The 27,646-nt window shown below is 43.1% G+C and overlaps 1 protein-coding gene across 3 annotated transcripts in view; it reads left to right on the forward strand.

Annotated features, from left to right (window-relative positions):
• Positions 1-27,284, forward strand: part of Rnaseh2b (ribonuclease H2 subunit B) — a 51,921-nt gene extending 24,637 nt beyond the window's left edge. Inside the window, exons 5-11 of one of the 3 annotated variants that reach the window (XM_031361597.1) lie at positions 1,288-1,402; positions 8,183-8,247; positions 9,029-9,134; positions 11,744-11,825; positions 13,674-13,716; positions 19,553-19,633; positions 21,181-21,788. In XM_031361597.1, the coding sequence (XP_031217457.1) occupies positions 1,288-1,402; positions 8,183-8,247; positions 9,029-9,134; positions 11,744-11,825; positions 13,674-13,716; positions 19,553-19,633; positions 21,181-21,294 (606 nt within the window). In that variant the 3' untranslated portion in view covers positions 21,295-21,788. Of the gene's footprint in view, positions 1-1,287; positions 1,403-8,182; positions 8,248-9,028; positions 9,135-11,743; positions 11,826-13,673; positions 13,717-19,552; positions 19,634-21,180; positions 21,789-26,673 lie in introns of those variants that run through there. The other 2 variants (XM_031361598.1, XM_031361599.1) reach the window with 2 other exon arrangements.
• The last annotated feature ends 362 nt before the right edge of the window (positions 27,285-27,646 follow it).

Here is a 27,646-nt window from a genome sequence, read left to right on the forward strand (position 1 = left end):
CTGGCTGTTATAAATAAGGCTGCTATGAACATCGTGGAGCATGTGTCCTTATTACATGTTGGAGCATCCTTTGGATATATGCCCAGGAGTGGTATAGCTGGGTCCTCCGGTAGAGCTATGTCCAATTTCTGGAGGAACTGCCAAACTGATTTCCAGAGTGGTTGTACCAGTTTATAATCCCACCAGCAATGAAGTAATGTTGCTCTTTCTCCACAACCTCTCCAGCATCTGCTGTCCCCTGAGTCTTTTATCCTAGCCAATCTGACTGGTGTGAGGTGGAATCTCAGAGTTGGGAAACAAAGCTTTCAAGTAGGAACCTAAAGAATGTAACACTGGGGAGCCTGGGTTAGATGGAAGGGCATTTCAGTCAGACATTTTTGGCCTTTTAGCCTAATGGAAAAATGTAACAAGTTATCACGTGTACTGTGAAAGAAATGAGAGGATTCACCTTGAAAACCAGAGAAAATCGATCAGTCACACTGTCTGTCTCTAGAAGTTTGGTCTCAGAAGCAGAGAGGCAGGGTGGAACCTGGACAGACGGTGTATCCACTCCTAAGCCTGGCTCCCTAATCAGACTGTCTTCATCAGCTATGCTTTCCCCTGCCATTAGCAATCTTAAGAGAAACTGCACCTGAGAATGTCTTCACGGCTAACTTCTAACAGCCAGGCTGTATCAGCTAGTCTGTCTGGCCTGTCTTAGCCTGCCTGCATCTTCTTTTTACTTACATCTCAGCTGCCTTTTTCTTTATTTCTGTCTAATTTGGAAGCCTCATCCGATGGCTCTCAGAGGAATGGATTCACTTTGGGAGTTTTTCTTTTTGGAATAGAGGGTTTTTTTTTTTCTTCATCTGCCCCGGAGTGAAGACAGGGAAGCAGATGTATATTCTGGCTCTGGTCTGGGCTCATTCTAGGCCTGTGTGACAGTTGGAACTTGTGCTTTGAGTCCTCAGCTTGCTTGTTTTTATGTGGTGTAGCTGGACCATCCTCATGATTCACACCATCTTTTCTATCCTGTTTCTCTCTGTGTTTTCCTGGGATTTTCTTTGTCACAGAGGGACTCTACTCTCAAGGGAGCCAGCTTGCCGTTTAGAAGCCCCTCCTCACAAGACACGCTCAGGCTTGGCCCTTGAGCCTCTCCCAGTTTAGGGGCTCCTTCAGTGGAATGAGGAGCTCAGGGTCTAATATAAAGATTTTCTGTGTAATGATCCTGTTTTTTCCTCTTCTTTTTGTGTGGAAGCTCTGTGACTGGACTGTTGGTCACCTGATTGACTTAGATGTTCCTTTCAGGGGAAGTATCAGCCCTTGGATCAGGTCGTAGTGGATGACGCATTTCCAGATTGCACCCTGCTGCTGAGATTTCCTGAACTAGAAAAGTCACTTCGGCATGTGACAGAGGAAAAAGGTATGGTGTACAAGCCTTTGAAATCAGGTTGTGGTCATTCGGACCTGTGAGGTTTTCAATAGGGCGAGTTAAGGGATGGAGGATATTCTGCAGAAGCTAAGGTAGTTAGCCTATGTTGACTTGGAAGAGCAGGGGAGCCTGAGCTTGGGGGTGGAGCTAAAGGGGAGCAGCTGTTTTGGTATAGAACCATCTGCATCTGGTGATGTAGTAGTGTTTGCATGAGGGTGAGAGTCAAGAATGACTCTGGGCTTGAGCCTCAGCCTAGCCCAGGAGACATACACCAGTAGCATCCAGGAGACAGAATGTGGACCAGAGGAGCAGGCTGGGGAGATAGTTATAGGTGCTAGTCACAGGTGTTCTGAAAGTAGGAAATGAACGATGTACATGATGGTGCATATAATGATGGGCTTCATAAAGACATTTCCATTCAAGTGTCTCATGCACTTCGAGACTTCAAGCATTGTATTGAGTAAGAATGGAGAGAGTGGATACCCTTACCTCATTCCCAGTTTTAGAGGAAATATTTGAGGTTACCCCATTTAGTGTAATACTGGCTGTCATCTTCCATGCATGACCTTTGCTGTACTGAAATATATTCCTTCTCTAGACTCTTATTTATTCTTCATAAAAAGATGTTGGCTTTGTCAGAGGCCATTTCTGTGTCTGTAGACAATCATGTGGTTTCTCTTCTTGAGTCTGTTTATCCGTTGGTTGGTATTAGACTCACTGATTTGCATATGTTTAATAAAGCTTATATGTGGACTGAAGCTCACTTGGTCATGAAGAAAACGATGTCTTTACTATGCTGCTGATTTGGTTCACAAGTGTTTCATTAAGAATTGTTAGGCCCATGCTCATTGCTGTCTGGTAATGTTCTTTTTGTTGTTATATTCCCTGTTCAGTTTGGGGTCAGGTGCTGGCTTCATGAAATGACTTTGGCACTGTCCCTTCTTTCAGTCTTATGCAGTAATTTGAGAAACATTGAAGCTACTTCTTTGGCACTGCATGAGAATTTGGCACCTGATCACCTGGATCGGGCTTCAGTTGGGAGACATTTTATTACTGCTGCAGTCTTTTGCTTATAAATTAATTTTTTACTTATAGATCTGTTAAGTTGTGTATATTGTCTTGGTTTGATTTTGGTAAGTCCTACAGATCTAAAACTTTATCTATTTCTTTAGGATTTTCCAATGTACTAGAATATAGGTTTTCCAAATGACCATCTTTTGAATTTTCTTGGTGTATATTGTCATGTCTCTTTTCTCCTCTAATTTTATTACTTTGGGTCTTCTTTCTCTTTCTTGTAGTTAGTTTGACTAAGTCTCTGTCAATCTTATCTTTTCAGGTCAATTTTTATTTCCTTGATCCTTTATATAGTTCTTTTAATTGTATTTAACTAATTTCTGCCCTGGTCTTTATTCGTTCTTTCTGTCTAATGATTTTCAGTTTGGCTTGTTCTTTTTAAAAACAGGAGGTACCCCATTAAATTATATATTTGAGGTCTGGGTGGAGTTGTTTGTTTGTAGGTTGGTTGTAATGTAGGCATTTTTAGCTATAAACTTCCCTCTAGCTGCTTTTATTGGGTCACACACTTTCTGGTGTATCTTGTTTTCATTTTCATTTGAATGTCTTGATGAATTAGAAGTGCTATGCAAACTTGGTGTCAGTATCTCCAAAACCACCCTAATAGTTTCAGAGCTAAGACAAAAAAAAGTGTGGGCACCAGACAGAACATGCCAGTTGGCAGTTTAGGGTTGCAGATGGTCTGGGCACTGTGGCAGTTCCTCTGCGAGCAAGAGAATGATAACTCCAAGAAGCATAAGCTTACGGGCAGCACTAGCTGTTACTTACATCCGAGAGGTCTGCTAATTCCTGTGTGGCCACATTTAGGATCCATTTTGGCTCTGAGAGGGATATGGTACCAAGACTGTCAGAATCAGCTCATTACAGACCCTCCATGATGCTATATTTGGGGTGGACAGCTCTCTTTTTGTGGGAGACATAAATAAAGCCTCACATAACCATTTTTGAATGCTAAAGTAATAATGGTTCTTGCTCTCCTTCCTGCAGCCATGTAGTTCTCCAGATACTCTACTAGAATCTTTGGGTGGTATATCCTTTCCTAATTATTGTCTTTTATGTAGCAAAAAGAGAGAGATAGGAGGAGACAGAGAGAGACAGAGACAGAGATAGAGAGAGGGAGAGAGAGACAGAGAGGGAGAGGGGAGGGAAGAGAGAGAGAGAGAGAGAAAGAGAGAGAGAGAGAGAGAGCGAAGGAGAGAGAGACAGGGAGAGGGGAGGGAAGAGAGAGAGAGAGAGAGAGAGAGAGAGAGAGAGAGAGAGAGCTTTTTTAGGCATTGTACCATGTCATCCTCAGTAATTGTGTTAAATACTGGCTGCTTATTTAAATTTGGAGTCCTCTATGATAAATAGCGTTTGGTTCTATTCTCTGGTATTTATTTACTCAGATTCCCCCATCTATGTAAGTACTAGCCCTAGATGCAGGTTACAGTGTCTGTGGTGTTAAACATCAGGTTGAGTCTAGTCGGTATGTAAGAATCTTCTGTGTTGCTTTCTCCCGTGGATGAGCTCAGCCACAGTCCCTGTACAAGTGGCCTGCGCCCTGACTACACTATCAGTGGGGATGTTCTAGTTACTGACTCGAGGTCTCAGAACATGTTTCTGGGCAAAGAGGCTCACAATTTTTAGAGAAGACATGGGGAAGGACTAATAGGGTCATGAACTCAGCTTTGTCTGAGACACTTTTTATAAAATGAGCCAGAGCTGCCCTATGCTGGGCATGGAATTAACAGGCAGATACTGGAAACTGGCCATGCAATTGCCAAGATTCTAACCCAGGAGGCGGGGGAAGGGCCTGAGAGCTTCTTGGTTATGAGAAACCTTGAGAAAATAGAAATGAAAATGTACTCTAGGCAATTTGTTCAGTAAATCGTTGGGGGAATTCAGGTTTGTATATTGATTATCCAGTTACTGAATGTGTTACTTAACTGTAAAATTACTTTTTTCATCTTTATTTTGTAAACTCAATCTTTCCAGATGCTTCAGACCGGTCTAAACCTTTCTACCATATACAAGTATTGTCTAGCTCGATGATTTCACGAGTACTAAGTTTAGGATGTACATACATGTGTTGTTGATTTTTCTTTAAAGATTTATTTATTATTTATAAGTACACTGTAGCTGTCTTCAGACACACCAGAAGAGGGTGTCAGATCTCATTATGTGTGTTGTGAGCCACCATGTGGTTGCTGGGATTTGAACTCAGGACCTTTGGAAGAGCAGTCAGTGCTCTTAACCACTGAGCCATCTCTCCAGCCCACTGTTTTTGTTTTTTTGTTTTTTCTTCCTTCTTTTTTGTTTTTTTTGTTTTTGTTTTTGTTTTTAGATTTTTATATATGAGTACTGTATTTATATCATTTTCACCCAACACTCTCCTCCTACTTCTGTGTCCGCCATTTCCTCTCAAATTCATGACATCTTCTTTATATATATGCACATACATGTATGCCTAATGAATATAACCAGTTTAAGCATTTGGTATTACTCATATGTATATGTGTTATAGACCAATGTCTTGGGGTTGGATAACCCACCACAGGAGTTTAACCTCAAAATTTATGATAAAAAAACCTTCTAGGGGGCTGGTGAGATGGCTCAGTGGGTAAGAGCACCAACTGCTCTTCCAAAGGTAGGTCATGAGTTCAAATCCCAGCAACCACATGGTGGCTCACAATCACCCATAATGAAATCTTATGCCCTCTTCTGGTATATCTGAAGACAGCTACAGTGTACTCATTTATAATAATAATAAATAAATCTTTAAAAAAGAGCTATTAAAAAAACCTTCTAGATAGACTAGTTGCTTTTATGGTAAATTGTATTTTACTTTAGAAGAAATAATACTCAGAACAAGATGATTTCCTCAGACATTTTCAACAAGTAGATGAGGAAGAAAATCTGTGAAACTAAAATTTTATGAGATCAGAAATGGCCTCAATACCAAAATCAAAGTTGTTATAAAGAGAAAATTAGGCTAATGTCTTTGGCCACCACAGACTGAAAAAGCCTTACAGAATATTAATGAAAATTAAATCAGGAATACAAAATTTGTTGTACATTAGAAAGTTTGGATAATTCACAAACTTGTATATTATAAAAGAAAAAGTACGATCATGTGAGTAAATACAGAAAAGGCAATTGGCAAATGCAGTCATGAAATACATTTGAAGTGAACTGTCTCACTCTGATGAAGATGTCTGTGATAGACTCCTTTTATCATCCTGGTAAAAGACCAAACACATTCTCCTTTAGACCAGTTTGGATAAGGATTTCATCTTGGCAGAAGTCTCAGAAGGTTCAGTAGTAATATGAGGAAAAGAGAAGGTAGGCGATTGAAGAATCACTGTGAAAATAACTTTCTTTGTAGACAGTATTGTGTGTGTACCAACCCCAAGAGACCCACAAAACAGTAGGACTTAGAGTAAGCAAGGAGTGTGTGTGTGTGTGTGTGTGTGTGTGTGTATGTGGTGAAGTTCAGTGAGAGAGGGGCTTTTGAACCATATATCCACATGAAAATAGTGGACATTGGTAGAAAAGGAAACTCAGAGCATCCTGTTGAATTAAATGCAGAAGTAAAAATGATTTAATTTTTAGAAGAAAAAGGACAATAATCTGTATGATCCTGAAGAACTCCAGTATTTCTTAAGACACAGAAAGAACCACCAGCATAAAAAAGTGTATCTTGTATTTCATCTAGTAAATATTTTTTTAAGACAGCTTTATATGACTCAGTAGTTCTACTCCTAATTCTTTTTTTCTAGGCATATTAAAGTGTGTGTCACTGCCAAAATTTGAGCGAGGGTGTGGCCTTTCTGTTGTTTTGTTTTGTTTTAAATAGCAACCATCCCAAAATAGCCCAAATGTAGAACAAATCAGTGGCTCTTTCTGATGGGTCAACAAATGTAGTCTCCATAGCCAGGACCATAACTCTACACTAAGGAAGGAACTGCTGCAGAGAGCAGCATGGCTACATCTCTCAGAAACTGTTGAGCACACTCTGCATGACCCATTTCTATGAAGCGCTAGCACAGTGGTTCTCAACCCTTGGGTCTCCTTGATCCTTTGGGTTGTCATGTATCAGATACCCCGCCTAGCAGGTATTTACATCACGGAAGAAATATATGTAAAGAGCTTGCCAGCTCCTACTGCTGCTGTTTACAAATGCCATTGTCTTTTTGTTTTTCAATTTAGTTTGTGGCAGGTGCTGTACGCTGATTTGTGTGTGCTGTCTCCCATTGTGCTCCCAGCAGTCCCTTCAGGAATCTCTGCCTCCTTTACACTGGAGGAAGGAGGCTCTGAGAGTGATGGTTCCAAGGTGATGATGGGATCTGGATGTACATAAACCCCGACAGGCAGTTCAGTCTGACTCTACCCAAGATGGGAGCCTACCTGAAGGGACTCAGGAAGTGTGTGTGTGTGTGTGTGTGGTGGTGGTGGGGGGGTTCTTCTAGGATATTGGAGATCAGAACAAAAGAAGTAATCAGCAGAGGTGAATCTTTCACAATAGACTTCAGCACTGAGGGTTTCTAGAAAGTCTCTTAGGGTGTGAGTGGAGCTTCAAACAAGTCACTGAACTGTATGCCTTCATTGAGTGACTGAGTGTTCAGTGTTCACTTGTGTACAAGGTGAGAGATGGCCTCTGAGGAGTCCAGGCTAATAGCCTTGTACTTCCGTGGGCCATGTGGCCAGGCAGCCCTGGCCCTAGAGAAGCAAGAGTTCTTAGACTGTGGTAGAATGCCCTTCTTTGTTGTGCTTCCAGGAACATGCTCAGAGATCCCTTTCCTGCTTTATCCAATCCTTCATGTCGTCAGCCACGTGCCACACAGGGGAGAAGACACATGACATGAGGCTCAGGATCATTTAATAGACTTCAGTAAACTACCCTAGAAAAGCAGTTTCCATTTCCTAAGGCCCAGAGCAGGAGAGCAGAGCTCATTCTGTGTGGCTCCCCATGGGATCTGCACTGGCCATAAGCTTTCCAGTAGTCATAAACATGACTCCTGCATGGCTGTAGAGAAGGCCTGGTGGGAGGAAGAAGAGAGCCTCAAAATAAAATGTGTCACACGGGAGGTCCTGTTTAATGACTCAGAGTATAAAGCCAGGTGCGCTGTGAAGAAAGGAAGTATCATTTATAAGAGGTGGAATTGTCATCCCTGTCAAGGACCACACTGAGGTCACCATGAATCTAAATCCCCCTGATTATATTGGTAATACATCAAGAGGCAGATATGTCCCACCAGGAAAGCACTCAGTAGATACTAAGATTTTTATGCCCTTTGAATGTGTACAGTGAATTTCCCAGCTACCTGTCTTACTTTGATTCCCAACCCAAACCTTGGGATTTCCATTCTTATTGAAAAAGGATGTGTTTTATTGAGAATATTGAAGTGAGTTGTTGTCCGTAAAAAAATAAGATTGCTTGGCATGTTAGTTGGCTGCCTTTTAAAAATCATTTTCTTCTAGGTCATTTGTATGAGTTGAGGAGGTTGATTTCGGAGGCAGCCAACTCTGCTTGGAATTTTTTTTTTAAACTATCTCAAGTATATTCTCAGGTTTATAGCTTGAGTTTTTGAATAATACACACTGCTATGAGATGTCTTTAAGTTACTGATTTATGTACGCATTTTGTGTTATGTTTATGGGTTGTGTTAGTTTAATGTATTACACTGAGGTTCTTACTTTTCTCTTAATTCAATGCAGAAGTGAACAGCAAGAAGTACTATAAGTACAGCTCAGAGAAGACATTGAAGTGGCTGGAGAAGAAGGTGTGTGGCCTCGCAAACTAACAATCAGACCAGATCCAGGACCACCTTGAACATACAGAAAAAAATGCCTATTGAGAGCCAAGGTTGAGCGGAACCTGGTTCTCTTGATTGTGTGGGCCTGCCCCTGAGTGCCTGAGTGCTCTTGTTAGATGTTGCTCACATAACTGGGGTGGGGCAGGTTAACTCTAGAGTCGTTTCTCTCCATTCTCACAGTGACTCCCACCAGGTTGTGTAGGTCTCAGAAAGCCCTAATGCTGAGATCTTTTAGCACTCGGCTTCCTTCTTTAACTGTGCAGCCATCTCATCTTCTGACAACTGGTATCTTAGTCACTGTCCTCTTGCTGTGAAGAGGCACCACTAACAAGGCAACTCTTATAAAAGAATTTATTTAATTGGGGCTGGCTTAGTGTTTCAGAGGTGTAGTCCATTCTCATCATGGTGGTGAACATGGTACTGGAACAGTAGCTGAGAGCCACACCCTGATCCATAGACAGAGAGCAGCAGAGCCTGGGCCCCACATGGGCTTTTGAAACCTTACTTCCTCAGCAAGACTATACCTGCTCCAACAAGGCCATGCCTCCTAATCTCTCTAATTCTTTCTAAGAGTTTCAGTCCTAGGTGACATATAAGCCTATGGGTCATTCTTATTTAAACTACCATAGCTGGCAAAGATAGTTCTCGTGCTTAACTATTTCCTGGACATCAGATGGACCAGAGCCATCTGAAAAGCCATGGTGTTAGAAAGCTAAGTTGAAAGTATATCCCCATGTTTACCTCCTAGGTCCACCAAACCGTGGCAGCATTGAAAGCCAATAATGTCAACGTAGGAGCCCGGGTACAGTCATCTGCATATTTCTCTGGTGTTCAGGTTTCCAGAGACAAGGAAGGTAAGCAATAGGTTGCCACCAAGTTAACCTCTGTCTGCTCTCTGAGGGTTTCAAACTGCAGGAACTTCCTGTTCTCCCATGTGGTACAGATGTGGGTAGGTGTTCCTCTGATCTCAGACACTGACTGTTTCCAGCCTTAGCGCACTACTCATGGCCTAACTATGACTAAACAAAATCTTGAATCATTTGTTTGGTGAATAGTGTTTTATACTAATGGTGATTGTGTCGCTAGACACTCTTGCTAACCCTTTCAAAGTGTTTCTAATGTGACAGGTATACCAGGTATGTTGTAAGAGGTAAGGCTGTGCCAAATTCCTAACTGGCAAACAGTGAAGCCACAGGGCTGCTGAGGGAGGCTCTCAGATAGACAGCATGCCCTTTGATCCTTGGCCTTTGGCCTTACGGTCATTCTACCTCAGGGCCCCAGTGGAAGGTGGTTCTTTACCTTCCCAGTATCTCAGTTCTCCTGGGAGGGTTCTTTGTGTTTTAGCAGTGAAAATTAATTCACTTGGCGAATGTTTCTTTTGCATTTCTATTTCTATCTTTCCTTCCTCCCCTTCCTTTCCTGTATCCACCTGAACTGAACCTAGAGTCTCAAGCATCCTGGGCAGATTCCACCATTGCCTGGCGTCCTCAGCCCTCCTGCTTTTTATTTTAAGGACAGATCTCATTAGAAACACCTTTTCTTATAGATTATTAAGTTATACTAATACCAATGTAGAAACTCTTTGTATTTCTATGTGCAGTTAAATAAAAAGTTACTGAATGCAGTTCGCAGTCTTCAGTGGTAGGATAAAAATTCTTCTGACCTTAAATCTAAATCAGCATTTACGTGTTCTAAGTTACAGCTCCCAATTTCTCACATCAGCCATAAACAAAATGAGAACATGGGCTGGGGATGTAGCTCACTAGTCAAGTGTTGCCTCCACACAAGACCCTGGGAGGAGTCCCCAGGCACTGTGGGAAACTAATAAAGTCAATACACAAAACAGCACAAGGAACAGTGCTTGCGAGAGGCTGTCATTTAGGTGGCTTGGCATCTGTTTTCCAGCACCTTGCTTGTAGCCGTAGCTGTTGCTAGGAGTAATCAGTAGCAGGCTTGCTGGACTCAGTACACCAGGAGCCAGCGTCCTTAGAATCTTTAAGAAGAGTCAAGAGAGCCAAGTCAGACAGAAGTCTGAGTCCAGTTGGTTGATGGATGGAGAGATCAAACCTATCAATCAATTAGTAAATTGTACTTTTTAAATAGGAAGAAGGACGTTAGAACATATTTAGATAGATCTAATTTCAAAAGGTGGAAAACCGTGATCCCAGAGAGGTAGGTAGGTGACTTCTCCTGGCTGGTTAGTCTTGCTGAGTGCAGTTCTGGCAGCAGGCGCCCCCAGCAGAGGCCCTGGCTGGCCTGTTCTCACTCTTCTGTCATGAAGCTGCCGTATGCACTTTGCACTGCTCCTGTGGACTTGGGCCACACAGGAGCAGACAGGAAGAGAGTGAAGCCGGAACCAAAGCCTTCCTCTACTGACTGATGTCTGCCCCCCCTCCCATGGGTTCCACAGCCTTTAGACCAATACTACCCACTATAGAAACAGTGCCCAGAACATGAGCCTATGGGATACTGCAGACTCCAACCTAATAACACGGTGTTAGAAGCAGCAAGTAAGCTATGTTGTGGCTTCCTGACAGTAGTTTGGCACTTCATGTTCCCACTGAGTACTTACTACCCAGAATCACAGCACATTTTAAGGAGAGTCTGATGAAAGATTGCAGTTTTTCATCAACTGAACTCTCTGATTAAAGACCAGACTGTCATTTTTAAAGAAATACTGATGCACATGGCTCCTTTACCAGAAAGGCTGGAGTGGGCCTACACACAGCTTTGTACACATGTGCCTATGGGCTTTTCCCATCCTTTGTTGCACACAGCATTCCTCCCGTATTCCATACATACTGATACATGATTGGCATTCTTTTTGACTGTATTCCATTGATGTCTGAGCTGTAGTTTGGTTAGTTCTGAACACTAGAATTGTTAATGATTCTATATTCTGCTGAGTTCATTGTTTTTCCTGTTCTATTGCTGTGGGAGAGTATAGGGGGTGTGTAAATGTTTAAATTCTTACAAAGCAAATACCTAGAAGATAGAAATCATGCAAATGATTTTACTTGTTTTATTTCTTTGATGGGAACATACTCTTTCCTGTTTAATAAAGCTTTCTTCTTTATTAGAACAAGTTTGTGAAAAAGAAGCCATTAAAAAGAGATGCAAATAGTTTATGCAGTTTCAGATGGCTTGCAATTTTGCTTACATTCGGCACTCTGACTAAGAAAGCTGGCCTGAGTGTCTTTCACATGGTCAGTAGTATTTTGTCCCATTCACTGTGCAATCCCATCTGTGGCAGCATCCCATATTGCCTCTCAGCCACTATATGTCTCCCTTGCTAATGGGCAGGTCTTAGTGCTCCTGTTCCTCCAGTGCAGAAACTGAATCTAAAGTTTAAGTGAATTCCAAAGCCACATAGAACAAAAATTTGAATTTGAATTGGTTTCACTCAAGCCACTGTAATTATTACTAATTATTTTTCTTTCACTCCCTAACTTGTTTCTTTCAGAAGATTATGTTCGATATGCCCATGGTCTGATCTCTGATTACATCCCTAAAGAACTAAGTGATGATTTATCCAAGTTCTTGAAGTAAGTGTCGTCCATCTTCAGTCCTAATTCACAAGCTCCTCTGTGCTTCTTTCTGACAGGAGGTTTCTCTGTGGCACGGCATGGCAGGTTGTGATGACCTGGGCTGATGATCCATGGGCTGCCTCATACTGGGTGAACTGGAAATTGTTTTTAATGGACATTAAGGAGGATGATTTGATTTGGTAGAAACTTAATGTAGCAACTTAAGTTTAGCCTTAAAATTATTATTTTGTGCAGTTTTAGAAAAAACATTAAAATTGTATCCCTATGACAGTTATTTTGGTTCTTTGTAGTCATTTTAAGAGAAAGAGAAGTGAAAAGCAATGGTTTTAAAAGTTGCATGTAAAAGTTCTGTAGTATGTCTCATTTACAGTTACAAGATCTTCACCCAGTACCTTCACAGTCCCAAGTGCTCAGTTCACAGCAGTGCCCTGAAGGGCTGTACACGTGGCTTGTCTTCCAGATGATGTGATCTCTAGCCTTCCTTTAAAAAGATCTTTAAGCTGGGTGATGGTGGCACACGCCTTTAATCCCAGCATTTGGGAGGCAGAGGCAGGTGGATTTCTGAGTTCAAGGCCAGCCTGGTCTACAGAGTGAGTGCCAGGATAGCCAGGGCTATACAGAGAAACCTGTCTCAAAAAAACTAAAAACTAATAGGACTTTCCTTTTATTGTTAACTTTCAAGATACTAATAGTTGGTATTGAAGTTTTATATGTAATGATTTATAGCTTTTCCTGATCCTGACTAAATCCTTTTTCTCCTTTACTCTGTAGTAGATAATAATATAGTTGCTACTCTACAGCAAACTGCATAGGTCCCACTGTCCTGGTTTGCTTTCTGTTGCTGTGATATATTACTAACCACATCCAACCTGGGGAAAGAAGGGGTTATTTCTTCCTACAGTCCATCTTCAAGGGAAGCCTGAGCAGGAACCTGGAGCAGAGACCATGGCAGTAAGAAGCCCTGCTTCTTGCCAGTGGTGGTGGCACATGCCTTTAATCCCAGCACTTGGGAGGCAGAGGCAGGCAGATTCATTCTGAGTTCGAGGCCAACCTGCTCTACAGAGTGAGTTCCAGGACAGCCAGAAGCCCTGCTTCTTAGCTGGCTTATGTAGCTTCTTACCCAGCTTAGGGCCTCCCTGGGGATGGAGCGGCCTCAAGTGGGCAGGGCCCTTCCTCATCAGTCTAGACAGTTTCTCACAGATGCCCACAGGCCAGTCAGTCTGTTCTTCGGTTGAGGTTCTCTCTTCCTAGGGGACTCTAGGTTGTGTCAAGTTGACAATAAAAACTATCCAGCATACCTACTTCAAAAACTGATCAGGGAAACCGGTTTCTTTACTAGTTACAGGTGTAGAAAGTGTGTCTTTCTGCTTGATGTCCCCCTGGATTCCCACGTCTTCATAGAGGCCTTTGTTTCCTTTCCCTTACTTGTATTGATCTTCTCTTTCCACTGAGTTGAGTTAAATATTTTGGATGAAAGACAGTGCAAAGTAAACTTTTCTTAGAAAAAAGATGGTGTTCATGTGGCTTTCCCAACAGTTAAATACTTTTCACTTTTAAATAAATACAAGCATTGTCATTTATGAAGGAAGCAATGCTCCGCTACCAAATGCAGTCATGGAGGCAAGACCAAGGTTACTCACTTCAACAGATGGGCTCCCACTGTTCCTGTGTCTACTCTTCAACATCTCCATTGGTTCCTTCAGTGAAACTGCCTTCTTCACTGGGGCTAGCCGGACAGTGTGTGGAAGTCAGAATTCTCCACCACATAAGACTTTACGCCTTCGCCCAGCTTCCCTGTTGTCTATGAGAAGCCATGACCACGATTCTTATTTTTAACTTCCTTAGGCTTCCAGAACCTCCAGCTCCGTTGCCAAACCCTCCATCAAAGGTAAGAAACTGGGACTACAATATCTTTAGGGATTTAGAAAAATACTACATTTACCCATTACTTCAGCCTTTTCTATCTATTTTAAAGTGTGCAGAATCTATCTTACATGACATGGTATCACTTGAACTCTGGATTGTATGACTGTCTTCATTTGTATATTTTTCCTGGATGGTGAAAAACAAGTTGTTTTTAGCAAGGTACCTCTATTAGCATACATATGTCAAGGCTAGAGAGCTGACGTGCTTGCGCCTTATATAGAGAACCAGAGTTCAGTTCCCAACACCCATGATAGGTGGCTTACAACCACCTATAACTTCAACTCAAGGGGATTTGATGCCCTTTTTGGCACACACCTTTGCATACATGCACATATACATAAATAAAAATAAGTCTTTAAAAATATATTACAAGCCGGGCAGTGGTAACGTATTCCTTTAATCCCAGCACTTGGGAGGCAGAGGCAGGCGGATTTCTGAGTTTGAGGCCAGCGTGGTCTACAGAGTGAGTTCCAAGAAATCCAGGGCTATACAGAGATAAAAAAAAAAGTTAAAAAAAAAAAAAAGTAAAAAAACAAAAAAGAAAAAAAATTAAATGGCCCTTTGGGGCTGGAGAGATGGCTCAGTCGGTAAGAGCACTGACTGCTCTTCCGAAGCTCCTGAGTTCGGATCCCAGAAACCACATGGTGGCTCACAACCACCCATAATGAGATCTGATGCCCTCTTCTGGTGCGTCTGAAGACAGCTACAGTATATTAGGCCAGAGCGAGCAGAGCCATCCTGAGTTCAATTCCCAGCAGCCACATGATGGCTCACAGCCATCTGTACAGCTACAGTGTACTCATACATGTAAAATAAATAAATCTTTAAAAATATATATATTACAGATATAATAACAAATGTACTAGTTACATATGTTAATAATAATAATGTTGTTATTATTAATTATTATTATTATTTTCTCCTTGAGATAGTGTCTCTCTATGTAGCTCAGGCTGGCCTTGATTTTAGTCCTTCTGCCTCAGCATCCCAGGTCTGGGATTATTAGTGTCTGTCAACCATGCTGGCTGAAATCTTCTTGCACTGACTGCTTGAAAGTCACTTTGCCAAATGTAATTGTCGTTGGCACAAAGGGGCACAGATGATTTTTCTAACATAAAGAATCCTTTGAAGAAAGGAAGACCTGGGCTCTTCACTGCGTTTAAAATGAGTATTATGTATGATTGTCCTCTGTTAATAGGAATTCTTTGTGTTCATGCATACATGCAGGAGTTCTTGCACATGTACACACATGCACATGAAGGCCAGGGGGCAGTCCTTCAGGAAGTACCATCCGCCTTGTTTTCCTACTTGGTTGTTGATGTCTTATTGGCCTGGAGCTCACCAAGTAGGCCAGGCTGGCCCTCAAAACCCAGGGGATCTGCTTATCTCTGTGTCCCCCCTCCCCCTCCCCATTGCTGCTAGTATTACAAGCATGCGTCACCATATCCACTTTGTTATGAGGGGTCTGGAGAGCTCCAGTTCTCTTATTAGCGTGGCAAGCATTTATCTCCCTGATCTTTTTAGGACACCTTCCCTTTTTCCAGATACTCTCAGAATTGCTACCCTGACTCCTCCCACAGCTTGTGTTAATTTCCCTGATCCAAGTAGAGAAGCCAGGTGTCAGGTCCGCTTGGTCACAACTGTGCCTGCCTCACAGCTGGCCACATCTTAAATCCCTGGGAGCTCCTCCAAGATGGGAACAGCAACACACCCTTGAGTGTCTGAAACAACAGCAGGGAGTGGGTGCCTTGAGGATGCTGTGCTGTGGTCAATGACGCCCCCTAGTGTTCATTGTTCTGGCCAGCATGTTCAGGACCTTCTCACGCCTGGTTGCTGGGCCAGGGTGGTGGCAGCTTTAGAAGCATTTACTGGGAAGGTGGAAGTCATCATTGCTAGTCTAGGGCCTGGCTCTCAACCTTCCTAATGTTGTGACCCTTTTACAGTCCCTCATGTGTGGTGACCCCCAACCATAAAATTATTTTTACTGCTGCTTCATAACTGTAATTCTGCTATGGTTATAAATTGTAATGTAAATATCTGTGTTTTCTGATGGTCTTAGGCAACCCTTGTTAAAGGGTTGGTCAACCCCCAGAGGGGTCTGGATCCTCAGGTTGAGAACTGCTGTGTTAGACAGTGGTGAGACCGAAGCAGACAGTGAGTGGTAAGACCACCCGGCTTTGGTGCTTAGTGAGAGCACAACCCCTGTGGCACACAGCAAGGCTGTGTGTCAAGAAAATCTCTTTCATAAAACCCAGGGCTGGCTGGATTTGGCTCTGTGGGCCTAGATTGTTGCCACCTACTCTGCGTGTCCTAGAGATTCCAGTGTTGGAGGACACACCATTCTGGGTGATATACTGTAGTTTAACACAGCTAGGCATGGTAGCTCGTACCTTTAATCCTAGCACTAAGGAGGCAGAGGCAGGTGGATCTCGTGAGTTTGAGGCCAGCTTGGTCTACTGAGTGAGTTCGAGGACAGACAGTGTTACAGAGAGAAACTCTGTCTGGACCAGCCCCAGCCCCACCCACCCCCCAAAAAAACGTTAAACAGCATCGTGTCTCTGGCTTCTGACTTTCCTATTTGTGTCCAAGAGTTAGCTGATTGTTTTTATAAGATGAGTGCTTGTTTTCAGCTGTCTGCACATGTAGTTATAAGGGTTGTGTGGAACTTAACATCTGAATTATAGTTATATAGTTATATAGTTATAGAGCTGAAGACCAGAGAACACTGGGCTAGGGACCACTGCCTCCTTCTCTTCCTGGAGCATACGTGTGAGTCAAGTTCTTTGTTCTTTGTATGTCTTTCTGATCCACTGTTCAAGTCTCCTGCAGCAGCTGCGCAGTCCGTGGTGATTCAGACTTAAATACCTGCCTAACAGAAACACCACATTCCTTTCTTTCCTGGAGTATCTAGAACTATTCCAGAATTAGCTAAAAACTAGTCACATGCAGAACAGTCCCTCCTCTCTGCCTCCCCCTGCAGAACAGTCCCTCCCTCTCTGCCTCCCCCTGCAAAACAGTCCTTCCTCTCTGCCTCCCCCTGCAGAACAGTCCTCCTCTCTGCCTCCCCCTGCAGAACAGTCCCTCTTCTCCGCCTCCCCCTGCAGAACAGTCCCTCTTCTCCGCCTCCCCCTGCAGAACAGTCCCTCTTCTCCGCCTCCCCCTGCAGAACAGTCCCTCCTCTCTGCCTCCCCTTACTTTTCTTCCCTCCCATCCCTTCCTCTTCTTTTCCTGTTCTCCTTTAATAGACCTTAACTGGTTTTTCTTGTGGATGTGAACGTTGGAAGCTCCTTTTTTCTTTACTGCACGTTGGACATTTGTACGGCGTCCTTATACAGTTCATAAGTGTACCAGCCATCAGCAGTAGATTTCTATGTTTGACTTTCCAGTGAAGTGAGGCATATCAAGTGCTTTATACTGCCATCTCTCTGTGATATTTTTTAATTAATTTGTTTGCATATAATTAACATGTATGTATCTAATATATTCTGCTGCTACTCCTCCACACTCTCAGCCTCCCCCTCTGCCACCAGTCCCTACCCCACTCTCATGTCTTTATTTTTGTTTTGGTACTGCTTTGTAGCCCACCAGGTTTAACCATTTCCGTCCCCCACCTGCACTCCCCAACCTGTGAGCATGGGCCTGGTGTTGTCCCCTAGAACCTGGGTAGCTCACCAGTTGCTGCATCAAGCGATGATAACTTACTCTTTCCTTAAAGTCCCCAACTGCCATTAGTTGGCCTAGATGGGACTGGGACCTACAAGTCCCACTCTATCTGTGACTGAACATTTGTTGCCTATGTCATGTCTGTGCCCTTTGCAAGCACGTGCAGTTGTTATAAATTCATGAGTGACAGTCATACCCTGCATGTAAGAGACAGTGGTCCATGGCCTTCCAGTGGTCTAGCTCTTTTATCTTTTTGCCTCCTTTTCAGTGAGGTTCCTGGGCCTTACAGGAATGTGGTTGTCCCACACAAGGCTGAGCACTCAATAGCCATGTGTTCTCAGAACCTTGACTCAGTACCATGGGTCAACATTAACTATGATGCTTTAAAGAGAAGTTTCTTTGGTCAAGGTGAAGGGCAGTATAATCTAGAGTCATCTCTGAAATGTTCTTAGCTTTTGCAGCGTCTGCAAGGTCTCTGAACACCTGGCCGCCCATCCTGAGTCAGTGGAGCTATACATGCCATAGAGGAGGGACACAGACACCCTCATGACTTCATGTTCAATCTTAATATTGCCAGCCGTTGGCTCTGCTCTTCTGACGGAAGGCCTGTGTGGTCCATGTGCACCTCCATACTGTACCTGGATAGGAAGGTGTATTCTTTTATCTTTTGAGACAGAGTCTGATTCAGTAGTTGAAGCTGGACTGCAGCTCACTCCGTGGTCTAGGTTGACCTTGAACTCTTGGCAGTCCACTTGCCTCAGCCTCCAAAGTGCCAGGATTGCAGGCATGTCCCTCCATACCTCGAATGCAGCTGGTAGGTCAGCATTGTACAGTGAGCCTACCTTTGCTTTTGACAATTCCTTTGTAGAGACTGCTCTGTAGCCAAGAAAATCCTTCTTTCTGTTTCTTACGGCAAGAAATTCCAGGAATTCCGTGTGTCTTCATCGTGTGTCCTGGGGGCAGTGAAGGAGGGAATGAGTGAGTCTGCATTCTCAAGGGTCCGGGGCTGGTGTGTATGGATCCGATTTTCCAGAAGAGCTAAAGTCTGTGTAAATCCAAGTTGTGACTACCACGCAGTCTGCCCTCTGTACAGCAGCAAGGCCCGTCTACCCTGCTGTGCTTTCCCTGTTAGACTGTGGTGGGACTTCCTTTGTACACCGTGATCATCTGATCACGATGAGGGCACAGCCCAGCTGGTCACAGAAGTCTCACATGCATAGGACCTTGTGAATGGTGAAAATATGTGAGGGTTTGACTACACTGGGCCTAATGGACAGGCGTGTATGAAGACTGAGATTAACACACATAGGCATACAGACACACACATACATGTACATACGTATGTACATATGTATATAAATGTCACTTTAAAAAGAGAGATGAGGCAGGGCAGCAAGAGGGCTCAGGAAATGAGGATGCTTGCTGCCAGCCCTGAGTATTACATAGATGCCTTTGGGATCTATGTAATAAAAGCAGAGAGCCAAGATCCTCAAGTTGTCCTTTGTATGCACATAAGTGAATAAGTAAATGTACTTTGGTTAGGTTTGTTTCTGGTTTCAGCTTTTACTTGAGATCTAACTCCACGTCCTCTGTTTCCACTTGGAGTGTTTGTTTAGGTTCCTTGTCCTGCAATGTCTGCTGGGTATGATTTCTGTGGGGATGAATGGGGAAGCCACCGAATGGAAAGGAGAAAGCAAGGCAGGAAGCTGTGCAAAGCTGGTGACAGAAGAATGCTGCCCGTGTTCAGTAGTGGCCATCAGAGCAGGCCAGGGCTGGACAGAGTGGGTTATGCCTGGCACAGGGCTCCGACGGGCATTTTGTCTCTGGCTTCTGTGCTTTTTGTTTGGCCCCTCAACTGTACCCACTCAGTCTGTAGCCACATAGAAGCCACAGTGCCTGATACGTACAAAATGAGTTTATATCATTGAAGGGCTGCGGGAACCGAGCCGTGTACCTACTCAGGTGAGGCCAGTCATCACCAAGGCTGCTGCTTGGAAGAGACGTGTGGCTTAGTTTTTGAGGTGCTTGGCAAGTGTAAAGGAGTTTGTAAAGCGTGGGACCCAGGGGTATGTTGTTTGGAAGGATGGTGAGAGGATGGGGTCTGATTGATATGCTTCAATGCTCTAACATTGCAGAAACTAAAGTTATCAGATGAGCCTGTAGAAGCAAAAGAAGATTACACTAAGTTTAACACTAAAGACTTGAAGACCGGCAAGGTATGTGTGTTGAAGTGCGGTGGCATGCGGGCAGCCCCAGCCGCAGCGTGTTCCCAAGGATGGCTACACCGTTGACTACACTTATACTTCTGACCAGGAAAAGTGACTAACTTGCATTTCTAACATTATCATTCATTGAGAATTGAAAAGCCATGGTCATACAGAATGGGCCTGAATTTTACCATGGGTTCATAGAACAGTGGATGGATGAGAGGGAAGCAACTTCTCCAGGAGATTTTTTTTCTTTCAATACTCCTGCCAAGAAGGTTCTCAGAAATTAGAGTAACTAAGAAACTTGGTAGTACCACCATTTAGCATTCCCTCTGCAGCTGTCTGTTCACTAACTTTTCTTGCTGGGTTTTGTTACACACTTGTCATGAGTCACGTGATGCATTTATAACCTAGGTCTTAGCTATGCCCTTTCGTTTAGCATTATGTAAGTGTGTGCCACTAAACCTCCCTCGCCCCATGGGAGGGGGGGCATGGCACACAGTCACGTAATTTTATCACTTCCTGTGTTTGGACATTGAGGTTAGTGACCAGGGTTCGTTTGTCTGCTCTGACCACTTTATTACCCACAGTGAAAAAGACTCAGAGTTCAGAGTTTCAGGCAATTGAAATAGACAGCTAAAATGCTTCCAGAAAGGCAAGGATGCTAACTCCCAGATGCTGCCAGTGAGCGTCCTTCCTGCATCCGTGTCTACCCTGAGTGCTACTTTTATTTTTGAAATTTTGCTTGTCAGGTGAGCCATTTCCTTAACTAGAAAGGTCTGTTTTTCCAGGTGGCTCATTGTCTCTTTGCATTTGTACAAACCATCAGCCATGACCCTTGCCTATCTCTATGTTGTGAAAGCAATTCTTTTTTGTTGGTTTGTGAGAATTTATTCTAAATAAAGGCTCTTTAAATAACACATTCAGGGTACAAGAAAATTTCCAACATATTTTTAGCCATTTTGCTTGATTTTTTTTATAACAGTTGTAATTCTTTTTTTTTTTCTTTCTGAGTTTACGTATATAATTTTCATTTCTTTATGATTTCCCCATTTTTTTCTTCATGCTCGCCCATCTTAAGAAACATTAACTCCCATTTATATTTTAACAATGCATAGTCCTTATGTCATTCTTGTGGTTCTTGTTTTGCTTTGCTCAATTTATTCCTTGGGCTTTGGGAGCAGAAAAAATTCCAATTTAAGTTTTGCCTAAATAGCTCTTTCTCCCAGCATTCTGTGAATTCACAGACTGATTCACAAAATCATTGTGAATTATTCATCAATGGATGACTGACACAGGTGGTATGCCACCACCACTGCCATGTCTGTATTGTCGCATTTAATGCACCCTCAAAATGATCCCAAGAGGGAATCATGCTTGGAGCATCCAACTCCTTGGAATAGGGTACACCCCACTATCAAGTCTGGATCCAGAGTGGGCAGCAGGTTTATTTGCGCTCTGCCACTCGTGCTCACTGAACCCAGACTCAAGCTTGTGTGATTTGCATGTACCACGACTTACAAATATTGCAAATCTCTCTTTATTTTTATTAACAGAAAAATAGCAAAATGACTGCAGCTCAGAAGGCTTTGGCCAAAGTTGACAAGAGCGGAATGAAAAGTATCGATGCTTTTTTTGGTGCAAAAAATAAAAAAACTGGAAAGATTTGAAGCATCGGAAATAAAATCCAGTGAAGCAGCAACAGAAGCTTGCCTTTTGCCTGTTCTGTCTTGTCTCTTCTTGCCGCTGCCCCCGACCCTGTCACTGCGCTGAGAACCGAGGTGCTTTCACATCCTGCAGACACTTGCTGCCGACCATTGTAGGACAGTGACTGTGAGAGCTGCTGTCCAGGGCCTTTGGAACATTTGCCATAGTGAAAAGTCATCAAGTGAACGTGTTACAGAGTCACAGCTTCCCCAGGGAGGTGTGAGCAGTGTCCAGCAGTTCCCTGCTCTGTCCTGTGTGGCTTCAGCTGAAATGAGCTGCACAATAAAACCATGCATTTTGGTAAATGTTATAATTAGCCATATCTTTGCATGGATTCATGTTTTTTGTAAAAAAAAGAAAAAAAAACAATTAAACAAAATTGCAATCTCTGACCTTTCCATTATGCAGTCACAACTAGATAATTTTCTTAGAATAAAAGTCTTTTCAAGAACTCTAATCATAGTTTTGTTGCTTTTTAGAGACCGTCATTTTGTGAGCATTTCCCAGCGTTCAGGGTATTCAAGAACAGGCTTGTGAAGGCCTGGGCTGCAGCTCAGGTGGGGGGGTGTGGGGCACTTGCCTTTCATGCTTGAGGTCCTAGGTTCAGTCCCCAGTACTGCCAAAAATAAATATACGAATGCTTTTCGAAATGACAGTATAATTAAGTATTTAGATATTTAATTATTGAATGACCATTTTCCTATACAACTCCTGCACTCAGGCTCAGGGGTCATGAGGAAGAAGGGGCAGAAAGGTTGTAAGAAGCTGGGCGGTGGTGGCACACACCTTTAATCCCAGCACTTGGGAGGCAGAGGCAGGCGGATTTCTGAGGCCAGCCTGGTTTACAGAGTGAGTTCCAGGACAGCCAGGGCTACACAGAGAAACCCTGTCTTGAAAACAAACAAACAAAAAAGAAGAGCAGGGCTCTACTGGGAGATGTGTCTTACAGAAACGACAGGGGAGCGTCACCATGAAGTCTCACCAGCATGGCTGCTGTGATGGTCTGTATCTGCTTGGCCTAGGGAGTGGCACTATTAGGTGTGGCCTTGTTGGAGTAGCTGTGTCACTGTGGGTGTGGGTTTTAAGACCCTCATCCTAGCTGCCTGGAAATCAGTCTTCCACTAGCAGCCTTCAGATGAAGATGTAGAACTCTCAGCTCCTCCTGCACCATGCCTGCCTGGATGCTGCCATGTTCCTGCCTTGATGATTATGGACTGTACCTCTGAACCTGTAAGCCAGCCCCAGTTAAATGTTATCCTTATAAGAGTTGCCTTGGTCATTATGTCTGTTCATAGCAGTAAAACCCTAAGACAGCTGCCTAAACAAGACCTGACTGAGGCAACACCAGTATGCATCCTATCATGAAGAGGAAAGAGGCACTCAGCCCTAAACAGAACACCTAGGTGAGAGCTAGAGAAAGTCTTTTCTAAGCAAGAGCACAACTGCCTGTTCATTTTCAGTTGCTCAGCCTTAAAACCATGCATGCAAGTAACATAGGGATTGAGCAGGTTGATTTAGATATTTAAGAATGGCTGGGCAGTGGTGGTGCATGCCTTTAATCCCAGTACTTGGGAGGCAGAGGCAGGTAGATTTCTGAGTTCAAGGCCAGCCTGGTCTACAGAGTGAGTTCTGGGACAGTCAGGGATACACAGAGAAATCTTGTCTCAAAAAACAAAAACAAAAAAACAAAAAAAAAAACAACAACAAAAGCAATGTATATGTGTGTAAAGAAAAAGAGGTCATGAATTTAAGAGAGAGCAAGGAGGGATACTTGGGAGTGGTGGAAGGGAAGGGGGAAATTATGCAGCTATAATTTAATTTCAAAAAGTATTTTTAAAAATTTTATTTTCTAAGTTTTCAGTTTTTTGAAATGTCATAGTAGATGTAAATATGTCCACTTCTTTTATTACTTTTTAAAAGTAGTCTTTGAAATATAGGCTTACTGGCTAAAAATTGTTATATATTTATATATATAAAATATATATATACATATTTATATATATATATATTTGTAGAAATACATTTCACAAAGGGGCGTGTGTGTGTGTGTGTATGTGTTTGTGTGTGTGTGTGTGTGTGTGTATGTGTTTGTGTGTGTGTGTGTGTGTGTGTGCATGTCTATATGAGTCGTGTGTGTGTGTGTGTGTGTGTGTGTGTGTGTGTGTGTGTGTATGTGTGCATGTCTATATGAGTCCCAGCACAGATATGCCATAGCACACATGTGGAGGTCAGAGGAAGCCGCAGATGTACACTGGTCCACACTTGGCCCTGTTTGAGACCAGATCTTTCTTGTTCCCTGCTGACTACACCAGGCTAGCTGACCTGAGAGCCTCCTGTCTCTGCTTTCTGCCTTGTCAGGAAAGCACTGGGTTCCAGGAGTTGGCTACTGTGTATCACATGGGTTCTGAGAATGTGAACTCAAGTTTGATCTTTCTAGTATTTTCTGTTCCAGAATCTATTTCATGATCTTATATTTCATGAGACTCCCTATCTTGGCAGTTTCTAATTTTCAGGATTCCTTCATTGTTTTTTTTTTTCCCAAGACCCTTGGCCTTGATTGAGAATAAGGGATGGTCGTTCTGAAAATGCCCCTTGTTTTTTGAGATACCCTGAACTATGCTACCGTTGTATCTCTTGTGTGGTCATCCTCCATAGAACTGCTAACTTCAGTCTCGTAGATACTGGATAGTTTTTGCATTTGGCAGTGGTCTAGGTGATTGACATGTAATAACTCATTTAATCTCTGTTAACAACTAGAGTTGCAGAACGAGGTGCCATTGTAACTAAGTGTACTAAGGCCTATTAAACTATTAAACGTACCTAGGAAAACTCTGGTCCAGTCAAAGTTTGGTATGTCAAAGGAATTCTTCCTGTATATGGCTCACAGAGAGGTCCAGGTACTTCTTTTGTATGTAAATATGGTTCATGATTTTATTCATGAATGATTTTCAAAACTTAACCCTTTATAGAACTTAACACTTTACAGATGCCATCAGAGTGGGAATGTTAACCATGGCTTGTTGGCTGCTTTAACATTCTTGTTTGAGAAATCCCTCAGGAAAATGAGTATTGCCTCTATGTAGGTGATGGAAGGTTTTGCTGGGTTTTGGCTAGCTGAGGTAGAATTCTTGACTTGCAGCCAACAAGAGGCTCAAACAGGATCCAGAGAGTGATTAGTTCTTTCCTTTCTGGTGTTGCTTTAAATTTCCTGTCTTTCTGTCTTGCCTCAACGACACTCTCTTCTCTTTGCCCTTTGGAGACCAGCTCCCAGCAGCAGGAGCTATACACTGCTCAGTTCTTTGTCTTGCACAGTGCATGCAGTAGCAAGATGGTAAGCACATGGAAGACCTGGTTTGTCTGAATAATTGGACGGATCCGGTTTTCATAACCTTCTTATGTACTGAGATTTACACGCTGCTCAGGTTCATGGACTCTTTGGGGCGGTCACACTGGACCAAAGTTTTTCTAGGTATGTTTAATTTATAGTTTCCATAGCAGTCACATATCACCGTTTAAGTTAATCTTTACAACCACCCAAAGAGAGCCAAAGAGAGGTACTACCCCTGTTTTACAGGTGCCCAAAGTGAGGCCATGAAGACTATCTGTAACAGAGCCAAGATAAAGATAGCATCCTTTTTGGAAACACAAGCTTGTGCCTCTTCCTTTTGGCTTCCTCGAGGTTCCTACCCTGTTCTCTGTATAGCTGATAGCATTGTGCTAGTTTGTTTTCTAGGGCTATGATGAACAACATGACTTGAACTTTCCTCAAGTTTATTTCATTTTACAACTTACAGTCCATTTTAGGAGGAAGACAGGGTAGGAACGCAAGGTAAGAACTGAAGCAGAAACCACAAGTGCTTACTGGCTTGAACTCCATGGATTGCTCCTTACACACTCCAGGACGGCCTTCCCAGGGGCCATACCTGGCCTTCAGTGGGCTGGGCTTTCCCACATCAATCATTCATCAACAAAATTCACCTCAGGCTTGCCTACTCACCATTTTCTCAATTGAAGTTTCTTCTTTCCAGATAACCCTACTTGTGTCAAACTGACAGAAAAAAAAATAAGTAAATAAAAGAAACCTGCACAGCAGTTAATTGTCACGTGGCCCTTCCTAAGGAGACGTGAACAAACATCTGTTCATCCCTAACAGGACACCAACAACAAAGGCTAGGATTCCACTCATGTTCAGCCTTGAGCGCCAGAGCATTTGGGGTGGTTACTTACGGAGCTGTGAGTGGAGGACCCTTAGGACCATGGATGACTTGGAGGCTCCCAGATTCTGGAGCTCCATGAACAAAGGCAGACCCTTTACCCCAGCAGTTGTTACATCTTCGATAACTTTACCTGCACCCTTGTGAAACTTCTAAGTTTTAGGAACTTCCTGAGATTTGTGAGTTTTGTTTACTTTCTGAGTCTTAATAAACTCCTGAGAGGAATGTTTCAGCTCAGAAGAAATAGCTACACTATAGCCATTTATCCTAAAGTAGTTTTTTGAAACTACTAGTTACAATGAAATTGCATATAAAATTAAAATAGTGTTGATAGTTTTCACAAAAGAAACCAAGGAATAAGTTTATATTTTCTTACTCCTTAGGGACATGATCTGAGTATGTACTGTGTGTCAAACATGCTTCTAGGTATTAGATATGTAGCTGACAGTGTGAAAATGTGAAAGAAAAAAAAAAATACATGCCCTGGAGAAGTTTCCATTCCAGGGTGGGCAGGACTATGGCAAAAGCCACATGGGGACTGGGCAAGAGTTCTGGGTGTCCGAACTATCTACCTTTATGTCCTATCTACATCGTGGCATGAAAATCAGAGTTCCTCTGCGAGGTCAGTTGTAACTTACAGCTTCGGAATAAATTATTGGTAGTCTTACACTCCGTAAGAAGCCAGTTTACAGCTGCTACACATGCGCAGTTACATTCGTCAGAGATATTAGTGAGTTCTCCCTGCAAGTCTATACCTGTCTATTTCACTAGATAATCAGGTATATATGTATGTGAGGCTCAAGCCTGACATTTGTTGTAAGGGAAAATGGAGGAAGAAAAACAAAACTGAAATCACTTAGGAATTATCTACCTTACAATCACATTTTCATTTACTTCTTTTCCACAGTGATGGTATCCATTCCACACATGATATGAACATTATATTGTATTGTAAACACTATTTTGTAGTGAAACTTAAAGGGATAACTTCTTTTTAGTCAACTGGGGCTGGGGGAGCAGGGTTGAGTCTCCGGGAGCACACACCATTGTTACTTCTTGGGATCCAAGCTTTTCTGTTCTGTAACTGGTGTTTGGCCTCTCCCGTGACGCATTTCCTCTCCTCTCTAGATGACAACACAAAGACGAAAAAGAGGCAAGTGACAAGTGCTACAGCCTGCAGCCCCGACTCCCACTCCTGCCTCATGCAAGGCCTGGCTGCTTCCAGTGAAACTTCAGATGCCTGCTGCAAAGTTTTCTGCACTGCCAAGAGAGCTCTGCAACCTCGGGAATCTGCCCGAAGTGGCTATTAAAGGGCCAGTGATGCTCGTGTCGCTTCTTAGATCAACCCTGGTCGTCTCTCCTGGAAGCTCTCAGCAGACTGTTCTGTGCTGGGGTTCAAGCTACTCCAAAGTGTGAATCTGAGGAGTGAAGCTGCCTCCTCACCCTCTGCCCCAGCCCAGTTGGCCGAAGCATGCATATCTTTCCGGTATAGCGCCTCAGACTGCAAAATGTCTAGAAGAGGTTTCCTGTGAAATCAAGGTCGGTCATTCCTCCAGCCTGACCTTGTTTGCTTCCCAGTGTTGGGGTGCCTATTTGGTTGATGTAAGTGCAAGCATCCACACTAGAGGTTCAGGCAAACTAAGTTTCAACCTTTTTTAAAAGTGTTTTAACACTTAACCCTCAAGCCCGGCCCTTCTTTCCTTCTTACCAGCGTGGCTGCTTCTAATGCACTAACAATGCCCAAATATATACATTTTATAACTTTGGAGTTATAAACATGGTTTAATTTTTTTTTTAAGTTTGTATAATATGTGTATTAGTGTGATTTCTTAGAGCCAGGACAGATATGAGAGAAAGTTGGGAATGAATGCCAAAGAGCAGTTCAGTGGAGAATGCCCAGCGAAGCTCTTAAGGAAGCAGAGAGAGGTTTGGGCCAGAAGTGTCTGAGGTCCAAGTGATTCCTGCACTGGGCATACAGCAGGGCAGGCTGGCCGCCGCTCAGCTGACCTCCGCCACTTAGCTGACCTCCCTTGTTCCCACATCACCTCCCCAACCTCTTCAGGGACTGGCCCAGAGTTCTGAATGATTCTCAGCCAAGTTC

This window comes from Mastomys coucha, unplaced genomic scaffold, assembly GCF_008632895.1.
Source record: "Mastomys coucha isolate ucsf_1 unplaced genomic scaffold, UCSF_Mcou_1 pScaffold9, whole genome shotgun sequence".
Lineage (NCBI taxonomy): Eukaryota > Metazoa > Chordata > Mammalia > Rodentia > Muridae > Mastomys > Mastomys coucha.